At 52.1% G+C, this 12,129-nt stretch overlaps 1 protein-coding gene across 1 annotated transcript; it reads left to right on the top strand.

The window, feature by feature from the left end:
* Window positions 1-1,667: 1,667 nt before the first annotated feature.
* On the top strand, window positions 1,668-11,696 carry SCNN1A (sodium channel epithelial 1 subunit alpha). The gene is made up of 13 exons (XM_006124174.4): window positions 1,668-2,500; window positions 3,058-3,455; window positions 3,764-4,019; window positions 5,898-6,085; window positions 6,924-7,024; window positions 7,465-7,628; window positions 8,976-9,074; window positions 9,229-9,346; window positions 9,612-9,690; window positions 10,153-10,210; window positions 10,349-10,404; window positions 10,662-10,737; window positions 10,938-11,696. Exons 1-13 carry the CDS (start codon window positions 2,492-2,494, stop codon window positions 11,262-11,264), a joined length of 1,929 nt encoding a protein of 642 aa, XP_006124236.3. The 5' UTR covers window positions 1,668-2,491; the 3' UTR covers window positions 11,265-11,696.
* The last annotated feature ends 433 nt before the right edge of the window (window positions 11,697-12,129 follow it).

Genomic DNA, 12,129 nt, shown 5'->3' with positions numbered 1-12,129 from the left:
GGGGAGCTGGCTTTTAAACTGGCTCCCTTCATGGACCAGCTCCCGCCTGGCACCCAGAGCCGTCCTGAGCTACGGGCTGACCGGGCTACCGCCCGGGGTGCCCCATTGTAGGGAGCGCCGCGCGGGGCTGCCGGACCGGGCCAGGGAGGGGCCGTGCATGCGCCGGGTGCCCAGGAGCACCGCGTGCCCAGGGGTGGGGCCGCACATGCACCGCACTCCTGGGGGCAGCACCGTGCTCCCAGGGCCCAGAGCGCACGAATGGCTTGGGCTGGCCTTGCTGGCACCCGTAGTGGAGGAGTCTCCTTGGGAGTGGGGCTGGAGCGCTCTGGTTACTGGCCCCACCCCTGGGGATTATAGAATAGTGGAGTAACTGATAAGAATTCAGGAGGTTAATTTTAATCGACTATTCAATTAACCAATATTTAACATCCCTAGTGTAAGAGGCATTTTCCTGTAGAGCTTAAATCCTTCACAGATATAAACTAAATTGAAAAACAGGCAGCAGTATAATAGTGTCAACACCAAGAATTATACCCACATAGCTATATAAATTTAAATTCACACCTTGGAATATAATGAAAAAAACTTTCCTGTCTAGAGAAGGCCTTAGTGGTAAAGCTGCAAATGGTATCTAAGGCTTGTCTACATTGCATTTTTGTCAGTAAAACTTTTTTGTGTAACAAATCCACGCTCCTGACAAACAAAAGTTTTATGATGAAAAGTGTTGGTGTGGACAGCGCTTTGTTGGCAGGAAATGCTACCACACCTCATTGGGCACAGTTTTATTTTCTTGGCCAGAAAGCTCTGCTGAAAAACACCAGCTACACAGTGTACCTTACAGTGGCATGGCTGTGGCTGCATAGCTGTGCTCTGTAAGGTACAAAGTGTAAACCTAGTGAGTCCCCAAATCCAAATCTGCCTGCTTCTAGCTAGATGTTTCCCCCAGCTGGGATTAGAAGGCAATGCTTTTTGAGAGGAAAGATCTGTTTATGGTTAAAACACTGCACTAGGATTTAGATTAGGTCCCAGAGCTGCTCCAGACTCGCTGTATGATCTTTGGCACAAGAGTCAATCTCTCTGTGCCTCAAGTCCCCATCTGCAAAATGCTGGAAATAATTCTGTCTTCTCCACTTTAACTGTAATCTCTCCAAGTGCTTCTGAAGCGTTTGTACAGGGGCTAGCACTAGGCTGCAGTTCCAGCTAGGATGGTTATTAGAATACTCCTGCCTTGCAGGCCCGTGTGAAATGACAGTCAGTGTTGGGTTCCTGGGGCTTCAGGGGCCCTTCCTTTGGGCTGCTGGTTCCCACAGGCAATGGCTGCTTGTCCTGGAGCTGAGCAGCACTGAAGAGGCTGAAGGCGCCATAGAGACAGGCTTGGCACTCCGGCCCCTGGGGGTGGTCTGGAACTGAGACCAGTACAGTACCCGGACGTCTACACTGCAGCGCTACGGGTACCCGAGTATCCTGAAATAGCTATTCAGTGTCTTCCCAGCGCTCGCTATGCCAACATCCCTGCAAACCTCAGCCCAGGAGGAGCCGGGCACGTTTCTGACCAGCGCTCTACTTCAAAACGTGCTGCTGTGGAAATGAGGAAAGAAGCGATTTCGAAATAAGATACATTACGGTGCCGTGTAGACGCACCCGCACTGAGCCAAGGCCTTCGCCCCGCTCGGGGGGCACAGGAGAGTGGGCCCAGCCCAGGGAGTTGCAGCTGCAGCACCTTGAGTGTCCCCGTGCCCTTGAGACACGGCTGCCAACATTTGTTCTGCCTTTCTCCTCTTGCCGGGACACTGTGTTCCCAGCTCGCGGGGCGGCGGCGATGGGGAGGGACCGGCGCGACGAACCAAACTCCACCCGCCTGCGGGGAGCCGGCCAGCCCGGGGGGGTCCGTACCGGTTTGCTGCAGCCCGGGGAGCCAGCTGCACGGGTGGGGAGTGCGCGTAGCCAGGCTGGAACGGCCCGGCCCCGCCCGGCTGCTGCAGCGCAGAGCGGCCCCCGGGGCTGCACACTTGTGTGGCTGGAGCCGCCGCCGCCCACGGCCAGAGGCAGCCCCCGACCACAGCAAACGTCTTCTCCCTCGCGCGGCTCGCAGCCCACACGAGCCCGTCCCGGGGGCTGCTCGAGCCTGTTCGGCCCCGCTTCGCTTTGTGGCGCTGGCCCGCCCCCCCCGGGTTTCCCGCCTTTGCTCGCCCCCACCCTGCCCACCTCCCTGTTCGCCAGGGCCCGAGGGACTGAGATGTTAATGAGGCTTTTCTCCCCCCGCCCCACAGCTGCGGGGGCGGGGAGCTGCAGGAGCAGGACAGGTTGCTAGATCGAGCTGGAAAGGAACCAGTCTAATCCCAACCACCAAGGCAGAGCAGCTGCCAGGAGGCAGAGCCGGGAGCCGGCGCCCAGAGCTCGTCTAGCAGCCAGAGAGCCGCTCTCGCAGAGACAGCGCCGCGGGAGCCTCCCTTCCCCGGAGAGCCCCGCCGAAGCCGCCTCGGGGGCCACCATGCACCAAGTTAGTGTCTGTCTGCTCCGCTGCCTCTGACCTTGCCTAGAAACACGAGCCTCCCGCGAAAGCTGTGGGGCTTCTACAGAGCGGACGCTGGGCCGGGAGGGAACATCAGGGCTTGGGTGTGGGGGAGGATAAGTGTGTCTATGTGTGTGTAAGTAAAGGCTGCTACATGGGGGAGGATGCATGTATAGATGGGCGGGGGGGGGGGGGAGTTAGCGGGGGGTGCAGAAGGGCCAGGGCACTGGAGAGCATGTGTGTGTGAGGGGGGGTATTTCTGTAGAGGGACCACAGTGGAGAGAGAGGGAGAGGAAGGAAGGAAGGAAAGCAGGTGTGTATCAAGGGGCCGGGGAATAGAGGAGGAAAGCGAATGTCTGTGGAGGGGTCAGGGCATGGGGAAGAATAGGGGGGCTTGTGTGGACAGGCTGGAATCTGGGGGATGACAGGGAGTGTGTGTGGAGGGGATGAAGGGTTCCAGCGGGCAGAAGCTTCCTGAGTTAGGTGGATCCTGGTAGACATAACTGGTATCTATATTGCCTGATTCCACACTTATTGTGTCATAGGTTGTAACTGTGAAGGCAGAGAAGGTGCCCATGGGGAAGAGGCTGAGGAGGTGTAAGCAGGAAGCAGAGAATCAGCAGAAAGTGGAGGAAGTGGCAGAGAAGCTGGAGAAGGAGCATGAGGGTCTCATTGAGTTCCACAAGTCATACCATGAACTCTTCCAGTTCTTCTGTAACAACACAACCATTCATGGAGCTATCCGCCTAGTCTGCTCCAAGAGGAATAAAATGAAGACAGCCTTCTGGTCCGTGCTCTTCTTCCTCACCTTTGGCCTAATGTACTGGCAATTTGGGATCCTTTACAGAGAATACTTCAGCTTCCCTGTCAACCTGAACCTTAACCTCAACTCCGACAAGCTGACCTTCCCTGCTGTCACACTGTGCACCCTCAACCCCTACAGGTATGAGACAAACTCCCAGGGCCTCCAGGGATAAATATTTGGCATTATTGTACTCCTGTTGGATCAGGAGAAACTCTCGGTGCCCCTACAGGTGATATTGAGAAACTAAGGGCTTGTCAACATGGGTAGACTTCCCTGCATAGCTATACTGTTTGGAAACAGTAATTATACCTGAAAAATGTCACTTATTCCAGGGACATATACATGTATAGTGATAGCAAAATAACTCCAAGTCTAAGTATAGCTATGGTGGGAAATTTCCCAATATAGAAAAGCCCTAACTGGTATCTATTCTCCGCATCTCACAGATATAGTGCTGTCCGGAAGGAGCTGGATGAACTGGATCGTATCACCCATCAGACACTAATGGACCTGTATAACTACAGCATGTCTCAAGTACAAAGCAACGGGGCAGCCCAGTCCAGCCAGAAACGTAGCCAAAGAAGCCTGTCCCACCATGTCCAGCGCCACCCACTGAGGAGACGCAAGCGTAATGAACCAGTCAGCCTGAAAGGGAACAGTCCTCCAGTGGACAAAAGTGACTGGAAAATTGGCTTCATTCTGGTGAGAATAGATCCCTCTCTCTCTCCTGTATCCTATAGACTCTGCCTAGCTCCTTTAGTCTCATTAGGTCCCCTAGTACCAGTTCTGGTTCCACCTATACTGTATGATAAAGTTGTTGCTGCTACTAATGAAAACTGTTAAGAGCTGAAAAAAGTCTTTCAAGCTTCTCTCTAAGGCTACACCTTCACTGCGAGTCCCATCCCCCCCCCCCCCCGCCGACAGAAAATATGCTAATGAGGGACTCATTAGCATATTTTCTGCCATTTCTTTTTGCACACGGAGTTTTTGCACAAAAAGAAGCAGTGTGGACGTGGTTTTTTTGTGCAAAAACCCCATTTTAAGCAAGATTCTTATGCCTGATCTTGCGCAAAACCCGTTTTGCGCAAAAAAAGTCCACACTACTTCTTTTTGCACTAAAACCCCTTGCGCAAAAAGAAACTTCAGAACATATGCTAATGATGTTGCAACTTATGCTAATAATTCCCTCATTAGCATATTTTCTGCTGGAGAGGGAGGGGGGAAAGAGTCGCAGTGAAGACATAGCCCAAGAGTCTAACTCTAAACATTCTAGGGAAGGACTGTCTCCCTTCTTTGTCCATTTTGTAGCATGCACTAAACCAGGGCTGCGCAAGAGGCAGTCTGGGGGCTGGATCCGGCCAATCTAACACTTTGATCTGGCCCATGAGCTGCATCTAGCTTCTTTTTATTTATATTCTGCTGCCAGTGCCACCGAATTACCAGGCGGTGGTTCAGGCTGCAGAATCCTGTTTAAACTGCTTACGGCTCCTGGTTGTGGCTTTACCCCGGTAGGAGCCGGAGCTGTAAGTTTTTTAAATAGCTGCAGCAACCCCAGGCAGCTGCCAGGCAATACAGTAGTGGCGGGACCACAAGCCCCAAGCCCTTTAAATTGCTGCTGTTTAAAGGGCTCGCAGCTCCTGGTCCCATAGCTACAGTGTTGACTGGCAGCCGCCCAGGCGGCCCAGAGTTACTGTGGCTATTTAAAGGGATCCTGGTCACAGCGCTACCCCGGCAGGGGCCAGAGCTTCGAGCCCTTTGCTGTTTTTACTTCAAAGCCTCTAGGCCCCAGGCCATTCTGGGGAAAGGCTAGTCCCTAGCCCTACCCCTTCCCCCTCAGGCACCGCCCCTTCTGGATGGGGTGGAGCTGGCCCGTGACCAGTACCATGGCTTTCGTGTGAAAATTATTGCCCACCCATGTACTAAACTGTCAATGGGTTAACTAGAGTTCCAGCAGGAGTAAAAATTCTAGGCTAGGGCACGTCTACAAAGGGAATGGCACAAGTGCACTGTGCTGCTGTAGCACCATACTATAGAAACCTCCTACCTCAATGGAAGGGGTTTTCCTGTTGATATAGGTAGTTGCCCTCCCTGAGTGATGGCAGCTATGTCTGTGGAAGAATTCTTCACTCAACCTAGCTGTGAGCACACTGGGGCTAGTTTCAACTGATCTATAGCACTCAGGGTTTGAATTTTTTGCACCTCTGAGTGATGTAATTAGTTTGATCACATTTTTAAGTTTAGACCAGGGCCTACATACACCCCCAGAGAGGGGCTTCCTGTTCCAGAATTGAAAGCTCCTGTGTATACTCCACAATCTCCTTTGCTGCACAGCCCATTGCAATAATGCCACTGATTTGCAGCAGTTTCTCAGTCATTCTCCAGCCCAGTAGTTTCCATCCCAATCAGGATCTGGAGTTGGGAGGGGGGTGGAGTGTTCCCCTTATGTCTGTTAGCTGCACTTCTCAAGTATAATCTGAATGTATTTCCTGTCCATGTTCAGGGGGCAGAGGGTGGCAGGTATACCCCTCACTCCTCCTCATGGACTTGCGTTCCTCCAGACGACTGATGTTTCTCTTGCAGTGCAACGAGACCAATGAGGATTGTTTCCACCAGACATATTCGTCAGGTGTAGATGCTGTGCGCGAGTGGTATAGTTTCCACTACATCAACATCTTGGCACGGATGCCTGACACAAAGGCCCTGGACGAGTCCAATTTTGAGAGCTTCATCTATGCTTGCCGCTTCAATGAGGTTACCTGTGACAAGGCGTGAGTGCTGAGGGGGCTCCAGTATCTCTCCTTAACAGCCTCTGCATTCCTTGCTGGGTGCAAGGAGAAGTCAAGATGCTCCTGCTGGAGAACACTATTATGCCCACTGACCGAGGTTGGGGAATCTCTGGGGCTCCTGGATCCCATATTCTCCTTCCTTGGGGTCTCGGATCCTCAGGTTCACTGACCCCTGAGTGCCATGGGGTAGTTCCCTTTGCCTCAAATAACTGATAACATGGGTAACTGATAAGCAGGAAAGCTGACAGCCTCGCTGGTCCACTGGGCAAGCCCCAGGGCAGATGCCTCGTTTGCCCCCCACTCCTCGCAATGGCAACCCTGCTGATAACACGGGTAACCCCGGTACATATACCAGAGTAGGTTCATTTATACTCGTGTAAATGGGTCCCCACTATGGGCAAAATTGCATTAACTATACTGGCATAGTTAAAGTGGATGAAAGCGAGTACCTGGTGTTACAGTTTCCATTCAAATGATCCTAAAGAGGCAATCAAATTAATAACTTATCCAAGAGGCAGGAGAATTTAAAGCCAAGCCTACATTAAGGAGATTTTATTTTTAAAAAAATCCACTGCTGCTCACACCAGTTCTGCCCCTCCTGAGTTAGCACTGTGAGGAATCTAGCCAGAAGTCATTTTCAGCATCTTGCTCAGGGCTTGTTTACCTTACAGACACTTCTCTTTTGTATCACTATTAGTTTTCCTCTGGGTAGTGGTAAAAAGAATGGTTCCTGTTAGAATACCCATCTCTCATAATTTCTTGGGGATTTTGTCCCACATGCCTAGATACCCTTATGTGAATGTTTTCATTTTTCTCCCAGGAATTACACCCATTTCCATCACCCTCTTTATGGCAACTGCTACACATTCAATGATCGCAACAACAGCCTATGGACGTCATCATTGCCTGGGATCAATAATGGTGAGGATCCCCAGAGCAGGGGAAGGAAACATACGCAGCTGTATATATAGAATAGGAGGGTCTGGGAGGTAGGAGAAAACTATGAGCACTAAGATCCTGCTCTGCTTATTCCTCTTTGTGATGGTGGATTACATCCTCCATCCTGACCCATGTGAGTTTGGACTGCTGGAAGTTCATGCTTCCCCTGAGTCTGCTTTCTTGAGGCATGGCTTTGCAATCCCAGTTCTCTGCAGCCTCCAGCAACTCCAGCCCTGATCCTCAGCTCTCTGCCTCCCCCAGGCCTGGCCCCCTTACTGTGTGCTCAGTTCGGGCCCAGCCATGATTCCATTTTCTGGCTCATCTCTGAGTCTCCTCTTCCCTTCCACTAGCTCAGTTGTTATCTCTGTCTCCCTCGCCCCAGTGACTGGCCCTGATCCCCTCCCACTCTGAAACCTCTACAGGTCTCTCCCTGCTAGTGCGCACAGAGCAGAACGACTATATCCCACTGCTGTCCACTGTGACGGGAGCCCGGGTGATGGTCCATGAGCAGAATGAACCAGCTTTCATGGACGATGGGGGCTTCAATGTGCGCCCGGGTATAGAGACCTCCATCAGCATGAGAAAGGTGAGGGGGGAATGGCTTGTGGGGAGAGGTGGCATGGGCTTCATTGTGCACTTGGGGGAAGATGTGTATCAGTACAAGAGTGGCAAGGATGGGCGCAGAAGGGTTGCCATGGAACTAGGATGTGGGGAGCAGAAAAATTAACTGTGGGGAAGAGCAACACTGGGTGGGAGTGAGGGGAAGGACAGTCCCTTGGGAGCCCTTACTAATCAGGGATGGGCTGATAGAGGGCGATAGCAGGGAGGAGTTGGTGGCTTGAGACAGGAGTGAGGAGTGGGAGGTTGTTACCGTTGTATCTGTTACTAACTGGGGTGGATGGAGCTAGAGGATGGCAAGTGGAAATGGGGGAGGCACTAGGGGATGAGTATGTGTCAGTTCATCAGTTCCTCTGCCATTGGAGGGGCCTCAGACATTGGTGCACTTGGGTCCCTGCTATCTGTTCCTGAGGCACATCATAGCTCAGTCTCCTGAGCGCTGTCATGCCCTAGTGCAGGGGTGGTCAAACCATGGCTCACGAGCTGCATGTGGCTCTTCACCGCAGAAAATGCAGCTTGCGAAGCATCCCCCACAGCTTGTAATGCCACCCCTGCGCCCCTACAAAGGGCCCCCAGTTTCCTGTGCTCACTGGGTGTTGGTGAGCTGTCTGGTGTGGTGAAGGAAATGGTATCCTTTTTTTTTTTTTATTGCTTGACAACTTTTTTCCCCTCAGCTTTTTGCACTATGGCCACCACTATTTTGGCTCTTTGCCTGTAATGGGTTGGCCACCCCTGCCCTAGTGCAACATCAGTTGTTGGGTTCAGTGTGTGGGTGCTGGACGGTGTTCAGTGGCCTGTGCTACACAGGCAGATGGTGATCTCGTGGTCCTGTCTGCCCTTAAATTCTATGGGTATGTCTACACTACCCCCCTAGTTCGAACTAGGAGGGTAATGTAGGCATACCGCACTTGCAAATGAAGCCTGGGATTTGAATTTCCCAGGCTTTATTTGCATAAGCGGGGAGCCGCCATTTTTAAATCCCCGCTGGTTCGAACCCCGTGCAGCGCGGCTACACGGGGCTCGAACTAGGTAGTTCGGACTAGGATGCCTATTCCGAACTACCGGTACACCTCGTGTACCATCCTAGTCCGAACTACCTAGTTCGAGCCCCGTGTAGCCGCGTTGCATGGGGTTCGAACCAGCGGGGATTTAAAAATGGCGGCTCCCCGCTTATGCAAATGAAGCCCGGGAAATTCAAATCCCGGGCTTCATTTGCAAGTGCGGTATGCCTACATTACCCTCCTAGTTCGAACTAGCGGGGTCGTGTAGACATACCCTATGACTCGACGACTGACAAGCTGCCGTTTGTTACCAGGAGACCACGATGCTTCTTGGGGGCAGCTATAGTGACTGCACTGAAGATGGCAGTGATGTGCCAGTGCAGAACCTGTACTCATCCCGTTACACTGAGCAGGTAATCCATCACCACTGGTACAAACGCAGTCTGGTCCCTGCCCTCCTTGGGAGACAATCACAACCATGAGTGGCTCCCCGCTGCGTTTTCTGGACCTTGTTACGCTGAGATGTGAGGTTGCCCTTACTGAGATCTCTCCTCTCATGTCTCCCAGGTCTGCATTCGTTCCTGTTTTCAGATCCATATGGTGAAGCGCTGTGGCTGTGCATATTACTTCTACCCCTTGCCCCCTGGAGCGGAGTACTGTGACTACACTAAGCATATAGCATGGGGTAAGCACCGATGGGGCAGAGGGAATTGTGTAGTGATCCCCCAAGCCTTCCCGAGCCTACCCATTCCAACCCCCTAACATTAAAACCCTCCACATCATCCCTGGCTGTCAGCTCCCCAAGCCGCCTGTTTAAATCCTCCTGAGAATTCCTTCTCTGGAGCTCTCAGGCCCTGTGAGGATGCTGCAGTACCCATGCACGTGCCCCAGAGAGTATCTTCTCTGCACAGACAGGTTGAGCTTACTTTGGATCTCTCTCCCCTGTTTAGGTTACTGTTACTACAAACTCCAGGTCGAATTCAAATCCAACATTCTGGGCTGTTTCAGCAAATGTCGGAAACCTTGCGAGTAAGTCTCAGCGGGATAAAAAGTAGGGTTTTATGAACACCAGCATATGGCATAGTTGTCTGAGATATCAGGGAACTGGACTTGATAATCCAGTAGCTCACTTCCAGTCCCATGTGCCTGTGAGTGTCTCATTCCTACAGCTGACGAAGTAGCTGAGAATTTGATTTCCCAAAGTATTTTCAATTCTCTGGGGCAAATAGTGTTTGAGCAACTAAACATCCCACTAGATGCTTCCATCTTGTCTCTCCTTGCAAGAAGCAACACTGGTAGTGGGCAAAAATGTTGGCTGTGGGGTAGGCTCCTCAACATGCAGTCTGGCTCCTTTCAGGAGGCAACCTTGTAAGGAATAGGGCAGATGTGCTAGATATGGAGAAAGTTCCCACTATTGAGATTGCCATGCTGAGACTGGGCCTTGTGGATCCCACAGCCCTTCTGGTTAAGAATAGCTCTTTTTTTCTCTAGGGTTACCAAGTATCAGCTGTCAGCTGGATACTCCCACTGGCCTTCTGCTGTCTCCGAGGTAAGGATATGATTTTCCGTGGTAATCCCGCCAGCCCCAGGATGCAGACAGAACCCTCCAGATATTAACCCCCAAGAAGGGGAGGCTGGGACCACAGAGCAGTGTATATCTATGATGTGTTTTCTGTTCTCCTTTCAGAATTGGGTTTTCCACATTCTGTCCCAACAGAACAAGTACAACATCACATCCAAGAGGTGAGAGCTCCAGAATTGGCACTCAGAATCTGAGAGGGGGCCCAGTGATCTGTTACTGGGTCAATGGGTTGGGTCCTTGTTCCAGATGAACCAACGATGGATAGAAATTGGGAGAGGGGACAATCCAAGGCCTAGGGCCAGGTGGGGGAACTGCGGGTTTAGAGGGTGAAAGGTTTGGTAAGAGTGCAGGATGAGGTGTGTACATTGCAATACAGGGAGTGTGGGATTAGTCACTCATGTCTGTCTTTTATTAACAGGAATGGAGTGGCCAAAGTGAACATATTTTTTGAAGAATGGAAGTATAAAACCAATGGGGAGTCTCCTGCCTTCACGGTATACACCTCATCCTCCCCACTGGCCTTCCCTCACCATGCCCCTCTGCCTGCCAGCAGCATCCCTCCCTCCTGCATTTCTCCTCCCGTGGCAGGATGGGATGAGAATGAAGCCCCAGCTGTGAGTGCTCCTTGCAGCCAGGGGGAATACGAGCGTCCTCTCGCAGATTCAATTTCACTGCCTCCATCTCTCCGTTGCAGGTGGTGACGTTGCTCTCCCAGCTGGGGAATCAGTGGAGTCTCTGGTTTGGCTCCTCTGTTCTTTCTGTGGTGGAGCTTGCTGAGCTGATTTTGGATTTCATTGCCATCACCATTATCCTGTCCTTCAAGAGGTTCCGCTCTCGGCAGGTCCCAGCCCCAGGTGTGCCTCCCCCAGGTGCTCATGACAACACCGCCTTCCAGTCTGAGCCTGCTGACCCCAGTGCTCCACACCGCTTCACTGTCGAAGCTGTGGTAACCACACTGCCCTCCTACAACAGCCTGGAGCCGTGCAGGCGGGATGGGGAAGCCGTGATTGGACTGGAGTGAGATCTATGGAGGAACAGCGCATTGGGGTCTAGGAGTTTCATGGACCACACCGCAGCTCATCTTCTGGGGCGTGAAGGCATGCAGACATGGAGCAGGGACTGGTTTCCAGTTCGGTGCTATAGCACTTGCAGCTCAGTGCAGAGCTTCCATCGCCTCGACCATGGCACTCCGTCGGGAGGCAGGTGACAGCAGTGTCATTTGGTGGGGGGAGCGTTAGTTTATATTTGGTAAACCCTCCAGTCGTCTCCCACAATATAGACGTCAGTGCCTTAGCCACATTTTTTGTGGCATGATGGGAAGAGACAGCTTATGTGAGTGATATTGACTGAACCCCCTTCCACATATACACCCAAACTTCTCTGCACCTAGGAACTTGACCACTCTGGTCCAAGCTGTTTGAAAATACAAGCTAATTAAAGAGGCTTTGCTGTATGACTAGGAAAACCGAGGTTCCGTATGGGCCTGGCAGCAGACAGGGGTGGGCTGTATAGAGGGTACTATCATGCACAAATCCCTCTCCCTCTGCAGGATACATTTTCGGCCAGGAGACTGATTGCTGCTTCCCCACTCTGGGTCACTGTCCCTGAGGCCAAACTCGGGCTGGAAATATTCCCTTTTGCACATGACTCTGAGGAGGAGGCAAGGAGAGCCTATTTGGAAGGAGACTTCCATGGCTTGGAGACCAGGCAGGAGACTCAGCTGCAGAAGAGGTGTTGAGCTAAAAGGTGCAGGGCTTGGGGAGTTTTCTTTAGGATCCTCACCCTGGACTGAGGTCTGGGATATTCTCATGCTCTCCACAGGCTGCCTGCAACTCTTTGTAACATGTGCCTCACTCCGACTCTCCGTGCAGCCTCTCATCTCTTTA

Source organism: Pelodiscus sinensis, chromosome 1 (assembly GCF_052426305.1).
Source record: "Pelodiscus sinensis isolate ZL-2025 chromosome 1, ASM5242630v1, whole genome shotgun sequence".
NCBI lineage: Eukaryota > Metazoa > Chordata > Testudines > Trionychidae > Pelodiscus > Pelodiscus sinensis.
Note: the sequence above shows the minus strand (reverse complement) of the source record. Positions and strands in the feature narration are given on the sequence as shown.